We start from the raw sequence: 19252 nt of genomic DNA on the forward strand, positions 1-19252 counted from the left end.
TCTTTTGCATGTGATAGCCAGTTGTCCCAGCACCATGTGTGGAAGAGAACGTTCTTGCCCTCACTGAATGGTCTTGGCGCCCTTGTTGAAAATCAACTGCCTGTGGATCTCTGGGTTTATTTCTGGACTCCCAATTCTATTCCGCGTGTCTATATGTCTATCTTTCCCATGCTGTTTTTGATTACTGCACCTTTATTATATGTGTTATTCTCTCCAACTAATTCTTCAGGAGCATCTTGGTGGTTCAGTGTTGGTGGTTACACAGGTGTCCCCTGCAATATTCTTTCCATTTTTCCGCATGCTTGAAATCTTTCAAAATAAAACTTTCAAAATAAAATGTCATGCCTCTTTAGGGCTTTGTTATTTTATCACGATACAGTTTTTCTAAAGGCCCAGTTTTTAGACTGAGCCAGCTCCCAGCAGCAGCAACCCCTGGGAGTAAAGGACAAGTTTTGCGACCATTCACATAATTTTCAGATTGCTGCAGGCATCAAGAGATGACTGGTCAGGGGTGTGACGGTGCTGGTCTTCTACCGTGCCCGTTTCGAAGCCCAGGAAAGTGACTGGCCTGAAGACCCAGCCTCAGGGCCCCTCTGAGGCACTGGGCCCCTGGGGCCGGGAACGCCTGGCACCTCTCTCTGCCCCTCCAAGACTCTTGTCTCAAGCTCCCCCTCTCCATCACCCACCCGCCTGCCAGACCAGTCCCTGGTCCGCCTCCGGGAGTTCAGTCTGGTAGAGAACTGGAGAACCAGGCCGACCTTGTGACCGGCAGGTCAGGCCGCTCAAGAGCAAGTATCAGTGTCCAGACCCCCAGAAGTTCCTTGCTGCTGCCCTCTGGGCCCGCCGGCGTGCCTCGGCCTCCCCGAGTCACCAACTATTTTTCACCTATCTCTGTCGGGGTCCTTTCCTCTGGTCTCTGCCATCGGACAAAGGAAAACTGCGAGCGCAGGCTCTCTGACATCCCACCTCCGCGTGGCTGCCTTCGCTCCGCGTTCTCCGAGGCCACCAGGGGGCGCGCGAGGCCCAGCCTGGGTGCTGGCGGCGCCGAGGGGCCGCCCCGCCTCCCGGCGCCCCGCCCCGTCCGGCTGCAGCCCCGCCCCGCCCCTCAGCGCCCCGCCCCGTCCGGCTGCAGCCCCGCCCCCGCCCCTCAGCGCCCCGCCTCGTCCGGCTGCGCCCTCGCTCCCGCCTCTCCCCCTCTCCCCCCCACGCCCAGGACAACCCCCCCACGCCCAGGACACCCCCCCCGCCCCGGCGTTCCCGCGTCGTCTGTTCCCCGGGTCCCGCCATGGGCCCCGCCGCTCGCCCCGCGCTGAGGTCGCCGCCGCCGCCGCCTCCTCCGCCGCCGCCGCCGTCGCCACTGCTGCTGCTGCTGCCCCTACTGCCGCTCTGGCTGGGCCTGGCGGGGCCGGGGGCCGCGGCGGACGGCGGCGAGCCCGCGGCCGGGGCGGGGCGGGGCGGGGCCCGCGCCGTGCGGGTGGACGTGAGGCTGCCGCGGCAGGACGCGCTGGTGCTGCAGGGGGTGAGGATCGGCCCCGAGGCCGACCCGGCGCCCCCGCTGGGCGGCCGCTTGCTGCTGGTGAGCGCCGCTGAGCCGCCGCAGACCCTGCACCCACATCTGGTCTTCATCCTGGACCAAGCCCTGGCAGCCCAGCGCCCCTTCCCCCAGACTGCCCAGGCTCCCAGCCCTCCGGTTTCCAGAACCTGAGATCGGGTGCTTTCTCTTGCAAACTCGTTCCCAGACCCTGGCCTTGCATCCGCTCTGCGTCCGATCCCCTTCCTCCCCGCCCTCCCTCTACCCACGGCTCCTCGCCCCACAGATGGACATCGTGGATGCTGAGCAGGATGCTCCCGTAGAAGGCTGGATTGCGGTGGCATACGTGGGCAAAGAGCAGGAGGCCCAGATTCACCAGAAGAGTCAGGGCGCTGGCCCACAGGCCTATCCCAAGGCTCTGGTTCAGCAGGTGCGGGGTGGGTGAGGGGTGGGGGGTAGCAGGGGTGGTGGTATGTGGAAGAGGGGCTGGAGAAAGGGTTTTCAAGGCAATTACTAGGGCCAGACTACCCGATGGGCCTCTGAGGACCTTCCAGAGAAGCCCTGGGCCTGTATGGGGCAAGGGACTCCCAGGTGTAGACGAGGGTCAGGGTGTTTGGCAGCAGGGAGGTGGCAGGAGGCCAGAGAGAGTCCAGAAGTTTGACTAGGCTCTGAGAGTATCCGATGGGGAGTTCTGCGGGGGGTGGGGGGGGGTGTGCGGTGGGCAGGCTTGCTCTGCTTGGACCAGGGAAGGCTCAGGCTGTTTGGGTCCCACAGGGCATCTGGAGGTGGGGGTGGGAGGAATAAGGGTTTCTGTCCTTGACCTCAAGTTGCTTACAGCTGGTCTGTCCAGGGGAAGTGCTCACCAGGAGCCAAGAACAATTGTGGCTGTAGGTGGTGGGGTGGGCGTGTGGGCAGGCTGTGTGCTGACCTCTGGCTCTGCCCTGCAGATGCGGAGGGCGCTCTTCCTGGGAGCCTCAGCCCTGCTGCTCCTCGTTCTGAACCACAACGTGGTCCGAGAGGTAAAATGAGTCAGGCTGGGGGCGGGGCAGGGCTGGGGGGACGGTGACCCGGGCTGCCTGACCTCCCTGTCCCCCTCCAGCTGGACATTTCCCAGCTTCTGCTCAGGCCAGTGATCGTCCTGCATTATTCCTCCAACGTCACCAAGCTGTTGGAGGCACTGCTGCAGTGAGTTGGGGCATGGGCTCCAAAGGACGGGGCTTGGGTGCTAGGCTCCCTGGCTTTGCCATGAGCTCAGGGGTCTTGGGACCGGGCCCTTCCCTGTTCATCTGAGCCTGTAGTCTCTTGGCCTGAGAAATGGGTGGAGAGACCGGAGCGAGGTGCCAGGGCGTGGAGCGAGGAGGCTGCTTTCTCGGCAGAGGGGATTGGTCTCCACATGGAGGAAGCCAGCTCCTGATGGGCTCCTCCCTGAGCTTGTGGGCCTCCTTGGCCGGCTGTCACGAGACCTGGAGAAACCAGTGGCTGCGACAGGCCTGGAAGCCAAAGCAGAAGGGCTACTGTGGGGTGATACTCAGGGGATCCTCTTCCCAGAAGGCTGGGGCGGGTGGGCCTGAGCCTCTCCTCCCGAGTCCTTCCGTCCGGTACCTCTGGCTTCCCCTCCCAGGAGGACCCAGGCCACGGCTGAGATCACCAGCGGAGAGTCCCTGTCGGCCAACATCGAGTGGAAGCTGACCCTGTGGACTACCTGTGGCCTCTCTAAGGATGGCTACGGAGGGTGGCAGGACTTGGTGTGCCTGGGAGGCAGTCGGGCCCAGGAGCAGGTGGGTACTTGGGGGGCCGGGTACACACATGCCTTGTCTCAAGTCCTGTGGCCTCCTCCTCCCCAGGTAGGGAGACCACCTCTTGCACCTCCCAGGGCTGCTCTGAGGGTTCAGGGGCTGGGTGGGTGCCTGACCCGGGGTCACGCAGTCAGCATTAGCTGCTGCTCTTGTCACATCCATTTGCCTCTTGGAAGCCTTGACTCCCCTTCAGACTCCTCACCTGGGTTTCACGGTTTCTCCTGTGAAAACCAGGAAGGACAGAGTCTTCAGAAGATGAAGCCAGGTGCCTCCAGGGTCGTGATGCCCGTGGACCTCGCCTGCCTGGTCCTTAGGGTGGATTTACTGGGGGATGATGCGGGGTGGGGTGGCCCCAGGGGCCCTGATGCCCGGCTTCCCTCCCCAGAAGCCGCTGCAGCAGCTGTGGAATGCCATTCTGCTGGTGGCCATGCTCCTGTGCACGGGCCTCGTGGTGCAGGCTCAGCGGCAGGCATCCCGGCAGAGCCGGCGGGAGCCCGGAGGCCAGGTGGGAGCCAGCCCTTGGGGGGACCCATGGGAGGGGGGCCCATGTCCCCAGCACTGGGAACTGTGCTGCCCTTTCCCTGCCCCCCCCCCCAAGGTGGAGCTGCTCAAGCGCCGGGTGGTGCAGAGGCTGGCATCCCTCAAGACCCGGAGGTGCCGGTTGGGCCGGGCGGCACAGAGTTCCCCGGAGCCTGGTGCTGAGACATGCGCTGTGTGTCTGGACTATTTCTGCAACAAGCAGGTTGGTGCCCTGGGCAGAGGGCAGCGGGGCTATGATGCCTGCCCTGCTCCCAACACACCTGGGAAGAGCCCCCACCAGCCTTCTTCCTGCCCCACCAGAGATCTGGGAAGCAGAACGGGTTGGGGAGGGGGCGTGGCGGGCCACAGGGGTTTCGGTTTCCAGCTCAGGTGAGGGCACGGGGCCTGGCACCCCCACCGGAGGCCTTCCCTGTGGCCTGAGCCCATGCCCCCCACCCCTGCAGTGGCTCCGGGTGCTGCCCTGTAAGCATGAGTTCCACCGAGACTGCGTGGACCCCTGGCTGATGCTCCAGCAGACTTGCCCGCTGTGCAAATTCAACGTCCTGGGTGAGCACCGAGGGTGGGGGCTCTTGGCTGGCTCCACCTGGTTCCCACCTGATGCCTCTCTCCTTGTCATTTCTCCTCCTCTCCTGCAGGGAACCGCTACTCCGATGATTAGCTGCCCCGGCGGGGTCTCTGTATGCGGGGAAGGGGCCCCGCCTGCCTGCGTTCTGGACGCCTGGAACAGGACAGCAGCAGGGGGCAGGACAGAAAGCCCTGGGGTGGGGGAAGGGATGGGGCCTCCCTGCTCAGGGGCAAGGTGTCCCCCACCCACATCCACACCAGGAGGGAGGGACCACCGTCCCCAGCCTGAGGGTGCACGGCTCGGACCTGGCAGGAAGAGAGGCAGCTTTGGGGCCCTTGTCTGCCATCCTGGGGTGTCTCTGTCTGTCTCCTCAAAGGCAGCTCCCAGGACCCCCGCCAGGCATCTGGGGAAGAGGGTGTGGGCAGTGCCCCTGTTCCCAGAGCTCTGGGAGCTCCCTGGCCTAGCTGGCAGGGCATCCTTGAGGGCTGAGGCTGCAGTGGCCAGGTTCTGTGCATATTTATTGGGGGGTGGGTCAGGGGAGGCGCCATCTGGCCTTGGAGGCACCCTAGCCTGACCATCTTGTGGACACACCTTGGTCAAGGCTATGATGTTGAACCTAGAGGCCCCCACTGCCTGCTGGCATTGGGCCTTTGGGCACTTGGGGCCGTGGGTCCCAGGGCCTGTCCAGCTGGGCTCCCATCTGGGGCCTGGCTGGGACCAGAGGCCTTAGAAACCATCTAGCCCTGTGCTGCTCTGTGGGGCTACAGGTTGCTGACCAGGATACTTGAAGCCACAGAGTAAATGTGGTACATTTTCCAGGGTCATCCATTTTTATTAAAAAAATAATTGGGGCTCAAAGAGGTTTAGTATTAAAATAAACATGGATATATTTTAATATAAGATGTAAAATGTGTGGATGTTTTAAGATAAACAAGTCACCTTCGGGGTCTACTGCCTGTGGGAGGTGGAGGACTCTAAAATGCCTCCGAAGGGGACTTCCCTGGTGACCCAGTGGTTAAGAACCGCCTCCAGTGCAGGGGACACAGGTTCAATCCCTGGTCTGGGGAGATTCCACGTGCCTCGGGGCGACTAAGGTGGCGCGCCCTAGAGACCATGCTCTGCGACGAGAGAAGCCACCATGGTGAGAAGGCCTTGCGTTGCAACTGGAGAGTCGCCCCCGCTCGCCACAACTGGAGAAAGCCCCCACACAGCAAGGAAGACCCAGTGCAGCCAAAAAATAAAACAGCCCCTAGGATGCCCCCGGCCCCCATGAACACACACTGTGTGACCCTGGAACTGGGACACTGATGGAGTCTACTCCCGTGATTAGGTTGTGCTGTATGGCATGGCTGACCTTAATGTGTGGGAAGGCAGGTGTCCAGGGAGGCCTGACCTAACCAGGGGAGCCCATTAAAAGCAGAGCGTTTCCCCCAGCTGGTAGAGGAAGAGGAAGTCAGGAATTTGAAGCGTAGAGGGGATCGGAGCCTGAGATATTCTCTGTTGCTGACTCGAAGATGGAGGAGCCACGTGGCGAGAAGTTAGACGGCCTCTCGGAGCCAAGAGCGGCCCTGGCGGCGGCCAGCGAGGAAACAGACCTCTGTTCGGCAGCTGCAGGAGCTGGAATGCGGCCAGCAGTCAGAAGGAGCCTGGAATCTGCCCCAGTCCCTTGCAAAAGGAATGCAGCCTGGCAGATGCTTTCATTTCGGCCTGATTCTAAGGCCCTGAGCAGAGAACCCAGCCGTGCGGGGCTCGGACGTCTGATATATGGACCTGTGAACTGCTGAACGGGTGCAGAGCGGAGCCGAGCTGACAGGTTCGCCCCTGGCTTTCAGGCTCCTGCCTCAGCGAGCCGCCCTGTGAAGGGCCTAGTTCAGCGAGCCCCCCGGGCTCCACAGAAGCAGGACTTGGGCTCACCCCAACCACACCCTGACCACACATGCCCCCTCTTGACCTTTCTCTGTAAACAGAGGTGCTCTACCTGTTGGCATCCTGCCCGGGAAAAACTGTCCCAGAAGGCCAAGAGCCCCCCCACTCCCGGAAGTCCTCAGTAAGGCCTTAGCGCCTGCCCTTCACAGGTGAGGGGGCTCAGGGCAGGCCGGAGGCTTCGTGAGGAAAACCGGGCTCCTGAGGGCTGGCGAGCCTGCAGGCCTCGGTGCTGGGGCCCCACGGGACAGGCCTGGGACAGCCAAGCTGGCGGCGGCGGTGGCCCCTCTCTGGCTAGGTAAAGCCTTGCCCCGCCTCCAGTGGCCTCGTGGGGAACTAACCTCCTGGATTTAGAGAAAGCCTTCGTCACTCGTGTGTCCTGAAGATGAGGCATTCCTCAGTAAAAGGAAGGCTGACTCTGGGGTCCTTGGTGTCCCCACCCCCGGGTGCGCAGCTGGGTGGCCCCTGCCTGCCTCTGACCCCTTCCTTGCCTCGAGGTCCTCACCGGGCCATCCCCCTTTGCCTGCACACCCCTGACTCTGACCCTGCTCTTCGTTGGCGGGGCCAGTGTGTCTACATTATCCCTTAGCCTTTGCTCTGGGTGGGGGGGTGGGGGGGGGTAGCGAATCAAAAGACTGCCTTTCAGGTGGCCCAGATGCTAGAAGCTTCTTTCTGCCCTCAGCGTGTCCTTGTCCCCTGTTGCCCATCAGGAGGGAGGCGGGAGGTTCCCCTCCACGGAGGGCATGTGGTGTGCCAGGCCTCTGCCAGCCAGTGACCCTCAGGACTGGGGACTCAGGAACGGGGAGGAAGGCAGTAAGGCCAAGGTTGCCGTGGGCAGGTGGCCTGGGCTTTATTACACCTGGTGGGTTGCCAGCTGCCTGCCCTGCAGCCTACCCCCCAACTGGCAGGTTACTTGGGCCGCTCCTGGGGCTGGTGTGCAGGGCTGGCCCGGCCCCTGCTTGGTGACAGTCTCCTCCTCAGCCTGGCCAAGGCACGGATGGGGCTCTGGGTGCAGTTGGTCGGGGAGGTCACATCCTCCGGGGAGGACTTGCCGGGCCGGCTGTGGGGCCGCAGTGGCGGGGATGCCTGGGGCTGGCCCGGCAGGGCCCTGCCTGTACTGGCTGGCCTGCTGCCCGGCGAGTGCCGCCTGCCCGGGACCCTGAGGGAAGACCAGACGGCAAGATCCCCCGTGAGCGAGCGAGCGGGCTCCCCCACCCCTGCCACGCGCCCCACCTCTGACAAAGCCTCACTCACCCCGGGTATGTCCTTGGGGTCTGCGCTGGGGGCTCTGCTCCCTGGATTCCCTTGCCGCGAGGGGCCCAGAGCTGGTCCTCCGGGATCAGCTGCAAAGAAAACTGAGCTCAGCAAGGCCCAGGGCCCCTCTACACCCACCAGAGAGGGTGCCATAGAGGGCAGGGTCGGGGGGAGGGCTTGCACCTGTGGTCCACAACTTCCTCTGAGGGCCAGGTTTGGGAAGCCTCCTGGGGCCTGTCAGCTCTTAAGGGTGGGAAGGTTTGCTTTTGGATGAGGCTCCTGGGCTCAAAGGGCTGGAGGGGGCTTGGAGGGTAGACACCCTCACGCCTGGCTGAATCGTGGGAGTCTTCACAGCAGGCACAGCTAAAGCCACCTGCTGGGAGGGCCCCAGGTGCCAGGAGCAGGGCTGGCGGTGGGTTCCCTGGGGAAGCCCAAGACCTCCGCTGGGTTGAGGGGACCTCTTCCGAGTCCCCAGGGGCTGGCCTCTCTCGGGCTGGGGAGCTATGCTGCCCACCTTGAGGCCCCCCTGCTGGGCCACCTCCCGGATCTTGGACAGCATGGACCGCAGCCGCCCATTCTCCTCCTGCAGGACCCGGATGCGGATGTCGTTGGCCTGCACCTGCCTCTCCATGTCGTCCGTGACGTTGCCAGAGCCTATGGGGACGCACGCCTGGCACTGCACACCCAGCAGGTCGCCCTCTTGTTGTGCCCAGCGGGACAGCACTTCCGAGGGCAGATGTACCGTGCCTTGGGCCGTGTGGCCCCACAGGCACAGGGAAGTGGGCGGGGTCGGTGCTCTGGGCCTCCCGCACCTTCCTTCTCCTGAGGCTTTGCCCCTGCTCCGTAGCCCCCTGCCTGCTGGGAGGTGACCGCAGCCTTGCAGAATTTGAGAGCTAGGGTGGGGGTGGGGGAACTCGAGCTCACTGAAGATTTAGCAAATAGGCAAGGAAGTGAAGCTCTTCCAAGGCTACCCGTTTTTGGAGGGCACAAGAGACAGTGACTTGCCCAAAGTCATGGCCAGCTCCTGGGTTTGAGGGCCAGGAATTCAGCGAGGATGTTCCTTCCCACTGCTGGGGGATGGGTACTCCCCACTGACTGAACCAGGCAAGCTGCTGCCGCTCGTTATCCGTTTCCTGGTTCGTCACCTGCCTGTGGGTCGGTCGACAGGGCATCACGAGGCCCAGCACTCAGAACTGATGACCTACGTGACCAGCTAGATCGCAGTGGATCATCCTGCCAGCTCTGCACCAGATTCACCCAGAGCTCTAGGGGCTGGAGGACCCAGGTGGCCTGGCAGCCGGTCTTCTGAGCTGGGTCTCTAGCGCTCCCATGCCATGGGGTCCCAGACATTGGACAGTTGGGGTCATTGCGCCCTTGGAGCTGGCCCCGTGGTGTGGTTTGGGGAGATGCCGGGATGGGGGACACGGAAGCTGAGCCAGGGCTGGCATGTGACAGGGCACAGGCTGCAGAGGCAGCCAGGCCGGTGTCTGGACTTGGCTGTGTGACTCTGAGCAGTCACCTCACTGCTGGGCCTCTGTGTCCCTGTCCACAGCAGGAGTGGACAACACAAAGCACCCGGGTGTCACGGGGGCTCTGGAGGCCACACGGCTGCACCCCCACCACCCTCGCTGCAGACCCCAGTGTCCTGCCCAGACGAGCCCCCAGCCGCCCGCCGGCCCCAGGCCCCAGCGCGTCCTCTGCACCAAGCCCGGGTCCCTACTTTGGATCTGGGCTTCCGCGGGCCTGTGCAGGTCCGGGAAGGCCACCAGCAGCCTTTCCCGCTCCCTCAGGTCCACGAGCTCCCGCTCCAGCTCCGAGATGGTCAGCCGCAGGTCCGTGGTCGCCTGCTCCAGGCCTTGCTTTTCCCGCTGCTGGCTCTGTAGCAGCTCCTGGGGGCGGGGCAGGCTCCGAGCTGAGGACCGGCTCGCAGCCCCGCCCCCGGGAGGAGCCGGCCCCGCCCCGCCCCGCACCTGCTGGGCCTGGAGCTGGCACTGCCCCTGCTCTCTCTCGCCCTGCACGCTCTGCAGCTGCTCCTCCACGTGGGCCCGCTGGGCCTCGGCCTCGTCCAGGCTGCCCCGCAGCTCCTCGCGCTCCTGGTCCAGGCTGTCCAGCTGCTGCAGCAGGGCTCGCTGTTTGGCCTGCAGGGACTGAGCCGGGGGTGGGCGAGAGGCAGGCCGTGAGGGACACGGGAGGCGACCGTCCCCAAGCCCACCCCCTTGTGCTGCATCCCGTCTGTGCACCTGCGTGCAGTGGGAGGCGTGGAGGGCCGAAGCGAGCCGAATCACAGCCCCGGGCAAGGCCAGGCCCCTAGGCTTGCAGACCCCGCCCCCTGGAAAGCAGTTGGCTGACTCCCGCCAGCCTGGCTCCGCCCACTTCTTTCGAGTCGTGATCTCCACTCAGGAATTCTGAGGTCTCCAGCATGTCCCCCCTCGGTGGAGTTTTGTCTCCCCGGACCCTTTGTTGTGGGAGCCCAGGCGCGGAGGAGGGCCCAGCCTCACCTCCTGGTGGCGGACCATGCTATCCACGCGGGCCTTCTCCTTGTCCAGCTCCGTGCTGGCCCAGCGGATCTGCTGGCTGGCCCCTTCCAGCCGCCCCGCCAGCAGCTCCACCTGCTGCTCCAGCTGCCGCACCTGCCGCTCGGCCTCCAACCGGTGCTCAGCCTCTGCCTGCAGCTGCTGGGCTTTGCTCTCTGCAGGAAGGAGCGCGTGTGGGAAGGGGCAGGGCCCGGGAGCACTGGGGACTCCCTGCATGGCCTCTGACCCAGGATGGGACCTGGGAAGGGGGGTGGGGGGGTACTGTCACAGCACGTCTCTGGGCCTCGGTGTTTGTCCTCAGCCACAGAGTGGGGCTCCAAGCCCTGCCCGAAGATGGGTGCTGGAAACAGAAGGCCCTCTCTGGGTGGGAGGTGGCATCACCCAGCGGTGTGGCCGGTCAGTCCCAGCCTCCTCTGTGGTTCCCTTGGCTTTGCCCCCGAAGCCCGGGAGACAGAGACTGGGGGCTGGTGGTCTGGCCACCGAGCGCAGGGCTCAGGTGACGGGCTCCACGGCGGGACTCCTCACCCACGGCCTGCGTGGACTCACGCTGCTGCTTCAGCTCCCCCTCCAGGGTGGCCACCTTCGTCTTGAGGTCACTTGTTTCTGTGGCAGCTGCAAGAGAGAGGCCCTTCAGAGTCTCCCCAGGGCCTGGCGGGGGTTTCATGCCTAGTGCGCCCCACGCCATGGTGGGACACTTGGGAGGGGCTCTGGGGAGGTGCTGGCAGGCCTGGCCTCTCCACCCTGCTTTCTCTTGGGCGCTGCCATGTGTCTGCACCTCTCTGGGCCTCCATGTCCTCCCGGGGGGCAACAGGGTTGTTTAGAAAGGGCGGCAGCTCGCCCCAGCTCCCTCAGGCTTCACGACCTCCACGGGGGCTGGCCCGCTGCGAGGCCCAAGGCCATGTCTCTCTGCCTGACAGCTTCTGCGGAGGTCAGAGGGGCGCCTCTGCTGGCTGGGGGTACCAGAGTGGGGTGAGCTCCCATGAGTTCCCTTCAGTGACCCAAAGGAGTGTGTGAATCCCCCGGCCCCCTCGCCCCTCTGGTGGGACGACTCCTGTTCTCTACGCTCCTGCGTTCCCCAGTGGGATGGGGCTCAGGCTGCCGGCAGGGTAACCAGCCTGGCGAGCGCACCCCTTTCCCTGCCTTCTCTACCCTGAGTCTCCAGCCCAGGTTTCTTCCACCCCCTTGCTGCAGGGTTGGCTCCTGGGGGAGCCCACGCTTGGATGGCGCCAGGGCCTGGCTTCAGGGGCTGACCTGCGAGCAGCTGCTGCCTCTCGCGCTCCCACTGGGCCCGGCGCTGCTCGGCCTCCTCGGCCTGCCGCTGCCGCACCGCCCGCTCCTGCTGCAGGGTCTGCTCCAGCTCACCCACCTGCCTCCTCAGCCCGTCCTTCTGGCCCTCGGCCTCCTCCAGCTGGGCCCTGAGGGGCCCCATGAGCTTGCTGAGGCGCGCCAGGTCTTTGCTCTGCTCGGCCGCCCAGAGGCCCACGGTGGCAGCCGGCAGTGGCCTGTGCCCCATGCTGTCCTGCACCAGCTGCTGGAAGCGGCCCAGCGACGAGGGCAGGTTCTGGCTCTGACACAGGTTGATGACCACCTTGCCCACCTCCCGCAGGCTGCCCTGGACGCTGGTGCACGCGTCACAGGGCACCAGGGCCGTCTCTACAGTCTGGGAGTGGACACTCCTGGTGTTCTCGGCCGTCCCGCCTGGACGCTGCAGCGAGATGCTGACAGGGAGGCTGTCCTGCTCTGGGCAGGCCTGGGGCAGGCCTGGCACTGGGGAGGGTGCCTTGACAAGCTGGGCGGTCCCCAGTTCCGGGCTCCTGGCAGGCTCGCCCTTGGCTGTGGGCTTGGAGGTGAGGGTCTCTCCTTGATTTGCCCTTTTCTGTGGTCAGGGAAAGAAAGAGAAGGCAGATGAGGGAGACAGGCCTGGGTGGTGACCGGCTCCCTGGGGATTCTTGTGACAGCAGCCTCGCCCAATGCTCAAGCACTGGGATACAGGCAGCAGCGTGCATGGGAGCGCGCTTCTCCTCTCTGCTGCCTCCGTTACCAAGCCCAGGTCAATGCAGGTACCCGCCTGGCACGGGGAGAGTGACACGGTGACGGACACAGCTGCCGGGCGCGGGGCCCTTGCTGAGTGGACCCATCTGCTCGTGTGTCACTGAAGCCACTCTCGGTTTTGGCTTCCTTCCCGTTATGGTGACAGTGGTCCTGCCCACAGGTGGTTGTGAGGGTGACGGGGCGACCCGGGACAAATGGGGCTCATCGTAAACCCCATCGGGGCTTCCCTGGGGACTCGGATGGTAAAGAATCTGCCTGCAATGTGGGAGACCCGGGTTCCATCCCTGGGTCTGGAAGATTCCCCTGGAGAAGGGAATGGCTACCCACTCCAGTATTCGTGCCTGGAGAATTCCCATGGAGAGAGGAGCCTGGTGGACTACAGTCTATGGGGTCGCAGAGAGTAAAAAATGACTGAGTGACTAACACTTTCATAATCTCCATTACTCAAACACGCCCTGGGAGGTAAGGACTGTCGTCACTCCCACTGCACAGATGAACAAACTGAGGTTCAGAGTGGGCAGGAGTTTTCCAAAGTCCCACAGTGTACACTACAGAGCCGGGAGGCCCCAGCGTGACCCTCAAGGCCTGCATTGCTAACTTCCAGAGTGGAGCCAGCAGTGGGCACGGTGCTCATGTGGTGGACGAGGCAGCTGGGGCTGATGGGCTGGCGTGAGGGTGACCACAGCTGGGGGAGGGGAGTGGTGGACGCACCTGGAGGGCCGCCTGCTGGCTAAGCATGCCCAGCCTCAGCAGACTGTTCCAGAAGCGTCGTACTGTGAGCCCCACGGACATGCAGGGCCCTGCAGCCCGGGCTGGGGGCACTATCTGCTCCAAGGTCAGGTTCTCCAGGTAGCTCGCACAGCTCTGAAGCAGCAGCAAGAGCCTGCGGGGAGACGGTAGGGTCGACTGGGGCAGAGCCTGGTGCCAACGCACCCTGGCACCACAAGTCCAGTGGCTTCCGGCCAGTGAGACTGGCCTGGGCCTCAGGGGCTTGGAGCATCTCACAGTATGCTCTGCACAACCCAAGAGCCACTTCCTCCAGGAAGCCTTCTCTGAAGGCTAAGCTTGGGGCCTCTCTGGGGCCTCCTGGGTGGTAGCACTTCTGCCCGGCTGTTCCCCACTGGACTGGGAGGCTCTGGGAGGCTGGATGCTCACGACGTGCTGGCTGAGTGGCCGCCTTCCCTCACAGGGCTCAGAGTCTTTACCTCACAGAGGACACCAATGAAGCCGCGCATGGGGGAGGCCGCACACGCCTCAGGGCAAGGGTGCGGGGCAGTGCGCCCTGTGGTTTCTTGATTCTAGGTGTGTGTATGTGTGTTGTGGCGGGTGGGGGGGGGACTTCTCCTGTGTGACGAGCTGCTTCTGTGACAGCAGAGGCTGGAGGGAGAGAGGTAGGTCCCTCTCCTCCCCTGAGTGAGGGGGCTAATTTTAAGGTAAAGGGGTGTTGGGGAGAGACACAGGCATTTGCATGGGAACCTGGCTGTTTTAAAAGAAGACGAAAGAACTGTGTTTATAAGACAGACCAGGCAGAAAAGTGACTTTTAGTGGCTGCAGGTACAGGAGGGCTGTCCAAACCCCCCAGGGCCTTGGGCAGACAGGGCCTGGGGGAGAGGGTGCCTCCCAGCCCTGCCCCTCTCTGGCCAAGGTGTCCTCCTCTGTGAATTGTGACAATGAATGAGCAGCCTGGGGGTGGGGTGCGGCGGGTGGAGGGTGGCCTGGACAGAGCGGCCAGGCGAGGGCTGGGAAGACATGTCAGCATCAGCTTCCTAGAGGGCCATGGGTAGACTGGGCTGTGCCGGGCGGGTCGGCCTTGGCCAGTCCAGAAGGGAGTGGGTGGGGCCTTCCTGGGAGAGGGTGCAGCAGCGAAGGAAGGAGAGTGTGTTCTGGGCTCACACCCCTTCCGCCCCTCATAGGGTCCCAGAAGCGCTTTCCCGCCCACAGCTCCTCTAGGCCTCTGAGTGGTTAGTTACCCCAGGCCTCTTTGTCCCCAGGCAGGTCATCCCCAAGCCCCTGCGGTCCCCGCCTGTTGGGCCCCGTGACCTCGTTAGCATGCAAGGTTTGGAGCCTGGGCTGCGGTCCCCAGGGAGTGGAGGCTGATGACCCTGCTAACATGAACGACGCTATAAAAGCGATGGTGCTGCAGGAGGGGAGTCCAGTGACCTCTTCCCAGCAGGGCCAGGGTGTGGACAAGTGCACCCCGTGTCTGGTCACATGACACAGAGAAGGGACAGGATAGAGCCTGCGGTGGAGACTCTGAGCAGCAGATGTAGCATCCTCGGCGTGCAGAAACCCTAAGAGGCAGCTGGAGAAGCAGGTGGCAGAGCCGCGGTGCCACATGCACCAACGGGGTGGCCGGCAACTCCCTGAAGATGGATGGTGAGACACGGCGCGACATGGCACGAGAAGCGGGCGCCTTGAGGGGCCTGAGCTGACCTAGCCCTGGACGGCACGCACTCAAAGGTGATGGCTGTCACCGCCGGTGCTGGAGGGGGGTCCCGGGGCTGCTGCTGGGGTTTGCAGGGTGGGGGCTGGCATCCTGCAGCGAGCGGGTGCGGGTGAGGCCCTCACCTGTCGATGACCAGCTCCAGCAGCACAGCGTGGGCCAGCTGCGTGAACTCAGGGTCGCCCGGCACGTGGTCGTAATGCTCCAGCAGGGCCACCATATCCAGGTCACAGGCCGCGCGGTCGGGGAACTTCCAGGAGGGGAAGCGCACGGGCCCGGCGCGGGAGAACACGTCGACGATGGCACCCTGCAGGTCGGTAAGGTCCTTGCGTAGGCTGTCCATGCAGGCCGGGCTGCCTAGCAGGTGCGCCATCCTCCTGGCTCCTGGGGTGGGGCAGAGAGGGCCCCCCGTGAGCCAAAGCCATGTGGCTGCTGCTGGGGGAAGCTTCTGGAAGCTCAAGAAAACCTGCTGAAATCTAACCTTGACAGCGGGGAGAAGACTGTTGCCTGGCCCCCTCGGGACCTGCTTGTGGGTGACCTCACCAGCCTCCCTCTTATCCACCCCACCCCATGCCCACATGGCCGAGTCCATTGGTCCACAGCTCCTCTGAGGACCTGTGTGGCAGGCCCCTGCTAAATGCTGGGTGCCTAACAGCTGTGTTCCCAGGCAAGAACAGTGGAGTGGGTTGCCATTTCCTCCTCCAGGGGATCTCCCCAACCCAGAGATCGAGCCTCAGTCTCCTGTGTCTCCTGCATCGCAGGTGGATTCTTTACCTCTGAGCCACTGGGGAAGCCCGTTTATTTTTATTTGTTTATACAGCTGTGCAGGAGGATGTACCTGCTGGCCACCCCTCTCTGAGCAAAACCCTGGACAGGCCCCTGACAACTAAGAGAGAGCTGTAGCTACAGCATGACGGGGAGCGCTGGGCCACCCCTGGCCACTGTCGCCTCCTACTTGGGCCGCTGCTGCAGCTGCCAGCTGGGCCACGGGCCTACCCGCTGGAATCTGATCCACTTCTGCTATGGAGATCTGGGCCAAGCCTATCTGACCACATTACACTGGCCGGCAGCCCCCTGGGACTCTCTCTGGCCCTGGGGAGAAAGGCCGCCCGTCGGTACACCCCTCCCCTTGTCCTCTCTCCGCTCCCCTGTCCCCTCCACTCCGCACACCGTCAGCTACAAGCAGCAGCTCCCATGCGGGCACTCGTTTCTGAACCTGTGCCCATCCGTTTCCTCTGGGTCACACCTCTCCCACTGCAGTGTGACCTGGCCACCTGGGCAGGGACCCTAGGGCCTGCCTGTACCCACAGAGGCAGGGAAACCCAGAGGGCCCCAGGGTAGTTCCTGAGGGCCAGCCAGCCTCCCAGAGGGCTGGCCCTCTCCTCACCTCTCTACAGGTGTCTGTCCGTGCAGCTGGACATCTGAGTGTGCCCGGCTCTCAGACTTGCCTGCAGGCTCTGGGGCTTAAGGTCAGATGCTCAGCCAGCTGCCTGGCTTCCCGGGTCCAGCCCTTCGGTCCCTGGGAGTAGATTAACGGAGAGTGAGGGAGTGTGCACTCTGGGAGGGCTTCTTGGGAGGAGGTTGCCGTGGAAGAAGTGGGCTACCCCAAGCGGGAGGAGCAGTGAGGGCTGCTGGCCTTGAGCTCGGGGCGCCGCTGGCTCTGACCATGAGACCTGCTGGGTGTCACTCCCCAAATCCACCACCTTTAAACAGATGAGGGAACTGAGGCTCTGGGAAGTTAGGGGGCTAGGCCGAGGTCACTCAGGGAGCTGGCATTCTTGTGTCCAACATCTCTGCTCTGACTTCAGGCAGTGCTACTTCTAGAGCAGCACTGTCTAAAAGAAATACAATGCGAGCCACATTCCGGACTGAAAATTCTATACTCACCACATTAAAAAAAAAAAAGTAAAAAGAGGTAAATTAATTTTAATAACATATATTATTTAACTTACTATACTGAAAATATCTCTTCAATGTGAAATCAGTATAAAGATATTGTCTTAAAAATCCAATGTCTATGTGACATGCATAGCACATCCCAATTTGGGCCAGCCACCACTTTCAAATACAGCACCACAGGGGCTGGTGGCCACTGCACTGGACAGAGCAGGGGGCGGGGGTCAGATCCAGTGTTCAGTAAGCAAAAAAAAAAAAAAAAATGGTGACTGAGTAGCTACTATGTGCTGGGCACTGTCTTTAAAGAATAGGAACAGAGCAGGGCACACAGCCCAGGCCACCAGCAAGCTGGTGAGGGTCTCTGCAGGAAGTAAGTCACGGCTGTGTCAGTACAGCAGTTTCTCCCACAGCTGGGGTGATACGGGTGGAAATGCACACAGGTCACAAACACACACAGGTCAACGTCTCACGTACATATGTTGCCCCAGTGGTGACGTCTCCTGAGACATCACCCATGAGATGTTATGTCCCCAAAGGATGAGGCAGAAACAAATGGAAAAACCGACTGAAATATTCTGGGTTTCCCTCCTGGAACGGCAAGAAGGAAATAAATAAAGCAAACAAGAAATCCCACCGTGGGAGGAGGGGTTCTCAGGAGGTAAAGGACCTGGAACTCAGGAGCTTGCTTGTGTAGACACAAAGACACAATAACCTGTTCGCCCTCAAATAACTACAGTGGCCCTCTGGGGCCAGATGTGAGATTATGGTTCTTTTAAAAAAATTTATTTATTTTTGACTCTCTAGTTGTGGCCTTTGGGCTTGGTAGCTGTGGTGGGTGGGCCTAGTTAGCCCCTTGGTATGTGGAATCTTAGTTCCCCCACCAGGGATTAAACCTGCAACCCTTGAACTGGAAGGTGGATTCTTAACCACTGGACCACCAGGGAAGGCCCCAGATTCTGATCCTGATGAGCAGCAGCAAATGCCAAAGCCGCAAGAATATACAAGAGGAGAACACAACACTGAAAAGACATCCGAGGTTACCCTGCACCATTTCTTCCGAACAGCGGGAATTTGCACATATAAGCCTGGTTTGAGAACCACGTGTGTGTGTGTGTCAAGTGAAGGAGCATTGGACACAAGCTTTCTCCATCGTTCCTGGGTCTTGAGTAGAATCCTCAGCCTGAAGCTTCCAGCCCTGCACTGCTTCTGAGGTCACACAAGTGATGGCACTAACTGAGCCACCACTAGCCTGGGGTGGGAGCAGCTGGTAACCTTGCCTCTCCATAGGTCCCTCAGCCCAAGGTGGATTTTAACCCACAGAGGAGTGAAGGAACCTTTCCTTCGCTTCTGTTCAACATTCAAGTCCCTTCTTTGTCTTCAGCCCTGGGACCCTACCCTTCAGGTAAAGATTATGCCTACCTCCTGACCAGTGGGCTTCCCTGGTGGCTCAGACATCTGCCTGCAATGAGGGAGACCTGGGTTCGATCCCTGGGTCAGGAAGATCCCCTGGAGAAGGAAATGGCAACCCACTCCAGTACTCTTGCCTGGAAAATCCCATGGACGGAGGAGCCTGGTATGCTACAGTCCGCGGGGTTGCAAAGAGTCGGACACGACTGAGCGATTTCACATATCCTGACCAGTGCACCCATGGAAATGCTTTGGAAACTCTAAACCCATCTATACAGCAGCGTCAGTCTCTGACTCAGGATTGCTAACTGCCTGGATACCCCGGGGGGATACTGAAGGAATCCAGTGAAGACAAAGCAAGTAACCAAGTAAGTGCACCAGTAAACAGTAAGAAAGGCCTGGGTTTGGATTCCCACTCCACCATGTAAATTGAAGATCTGTAAATGAGTTGCTCTGAGAAACAAATGATGGAATGCATGTAGTGTTTGGCACAGAGTCTGGCTCATGGTACATGTTCAACAAATCCTAACTATCGTTATAATTCAACGTTAATAGTAACACTAACATCAATCAGCTATGGTGTGAGAAAGAGACACGAGAGGAGACTTGGGAGGGCATCTTTTCCTATCACTCCCCCCGCCACACCCCCATTTCATCGGTGAAGAAACTGAAGTCCAGGCAAGGCTTCAGAGCCAGACACATTCTGGAGTTAGGAGGGAGGGGAGAGGGGAAAGGGAAGAGAAGCCCCCAGGAGGAGAAGCGAAAAGAGGGGGATCGTGGTGTGCCAGGGGGTGGGGGACCAACCTGCGGACGTGAGGGGTGGAGCCTAAAGAAGAAACCTAGATCTGAGTGGGTCCACCCGGTTGGAGGGCGGGACTACGGAAGGCGGGGGTGGAACTGGAAAAGACAGGACCGCGGGAAAAGGGACCAGTGGGAATTAGGGATTGAGACTTGGGAAGGGGTCTGGAGATGCGGACCTGAAGTATAGAAGAGCTTGGAAGAATAGGCAGGAGGAGATCTGGCCAAAGTGGGAGCCCAGTGGGAGAGAACCCGGGATTTAGAAGGCGGGGGTCGGAGGGAGAGGGGAAATGGCCTGGCAGAGTAAAGGAGAGGGGGATCCGGGCGTCGGGGCGGAAGATGTAAAAAGTCTCACCAGTCTCCGGCGTCGCAGCCTCAGCCCCTGTGTCTGGCGGGTTCTTGGAACTGCCCCCAGGCGCTCCTGCAGCTCCGGCGATCCGGTGCAAAACCTAGCCCTGCTCCCCTGCCGCTGCCATGGCAACGGCGTCTCGCTCGTGGGGAGGGCGGGAAGTG

The 19252-nt window shown here is 61.9% G+C and overlaps 2 protein-coding genes across 6 annotated transcripts; one reads left to right on the forward strand and one right to left on the reverse strand.

The window, feature by feature from the left end:
- RNF215 (ring finger protein 215) lies at nt 1236-5334 on the forward strand. 2 transcript variants are annotated; one of them, XM_018060990.1, is made up of 9 exons: nt 1236-1576; nt 1818-1961; nt 2479-2550; nt 2631-2716; nt 3153-3309; nt 3713-3832; nt 3926-4069; nt 4311-4413; nt 4503-5334. In XM_018060990.1, the coding sequence occupies exons 1-9, from the start codon at nt 1286-1288 to the stop codon at nt 4523-4525; spliced, it is 1140 nt and encodes a 379-aa protein (XP_017916479.1). In that variant the 5' UTR covers nt 1236-1285; the 3' UTR covers nt 4526-5334. The 2 variants fall into 2 exon arrangements, with proteins under 2 accessions (XP_017916479.1, XP_017916480.1); XM_018060991.1 differs by having other exon boundaries at nt 1485-1711; nt 3713-4069.
- Nucleotides 5390-19233, reverse strand: CCDC157 (coiled-coil domain containing 157). 4 transcript variants are annotated; one of them, XM_018060987.1, is made up of 12 exons: nt 19095-19202; nt 16026-16157; nt 14764-15022; nt 12907-13078; nt 11395-12019; nt 10669-10755; nt 10108-10298; nt 9580-9756; nt 9330-9498; nt 8124-8263; nt 7610-7698; nt 7181-7514 (listed from the first exon to the last, which is right to left on the reverse strand). In XM_018060987.1, exons 3-12 carry the CDS (start codon nt 15009-15011, stop codon nt 7265-7267), a joined length of 2148 nt encoding a protein of 715 aa, XP_017916476.1. In that variant the 5' UTR covers nt 15012-15022; nt 16026-16157; nt 19095-19202; the 3' UTR covers nt 7181-7264. The 4 variants fall into 4 exon arrangements, with proteins under 4 accessions (XP_017916478.1, XP_017916476.1, XP_017916477.1 ...); XM_018060989.1 differs by lacking the exons at nt 7181-7514; nt 16026-16157 and adding an exon at nt 5390-6049 and having other exon boundaries at nt 19095-19233; XM_018060988.1 differs by lacking the exon at nt 16026-16157 and having other exon boundaries at nt 10690-10755; nt 19095-19233.

Source organism: Capra hircus, chromosome 17 (assembly GCF_001704415.2).
Source record: "Capra hircus breed San Clemente chromosome 17, ASM170441v1, whole genome shotgun sequence".
In the NCBI taxonomy this organism is placed as follows: domain Eukaryota; kingdom Metazoa; phylum Chordata; class Mammalia; order Artiodactyla; family Bovidae; genus Capra; species Capra hircus.

Bases quoted from the DNA above. Each gene is read 5' to 3' on its own strand.
- RNF215 (XM_018060990.1), top strand. From the start codon at position 1,286: ATGGGCCCCGCCGCTCGCCCCGCGCTGAGGTCGCCGCCGCCGCCGCCT. The intron at 1,962-2,478 runs GTGCGGGGTGGG...TCTGCCCTGCAG, and splicing joins CCAAGGCTCTGGTTCAGCAG to ATGCGGAGGGCGCTCTTCCT. The intron at 3,833-3,925 runs GTGGGAGCCAGC...CCCCCCCCCAAG, and splicing joins GGCGGGAGCCCGGAGGCCAG to GTGGAGCTGCTCAAGCGCCG.
- CCDC157 (XM_018060986.1), bottom strand. From the start codon at position 15,011: ATGGCGCACCTGCTAGGCAGCCCGGCCTGCATGGACAGCCTACGCAAG. The intron at 13,079-14,763 runs GTGAGGGCCTCA...GTCTCCCCGCAG, and splicing joins CTGGAGCTGGTCATCGACAG to GCTCTTGCTGCTGCTTCAGA. The intron at 8,264-9,329 runs GTAGGGACCCGG...GCGTCCCCATAG, and splicing joins CGCGGAAGCCCAGATCCAAA to GCTCTGGCAACGTCACGGAC.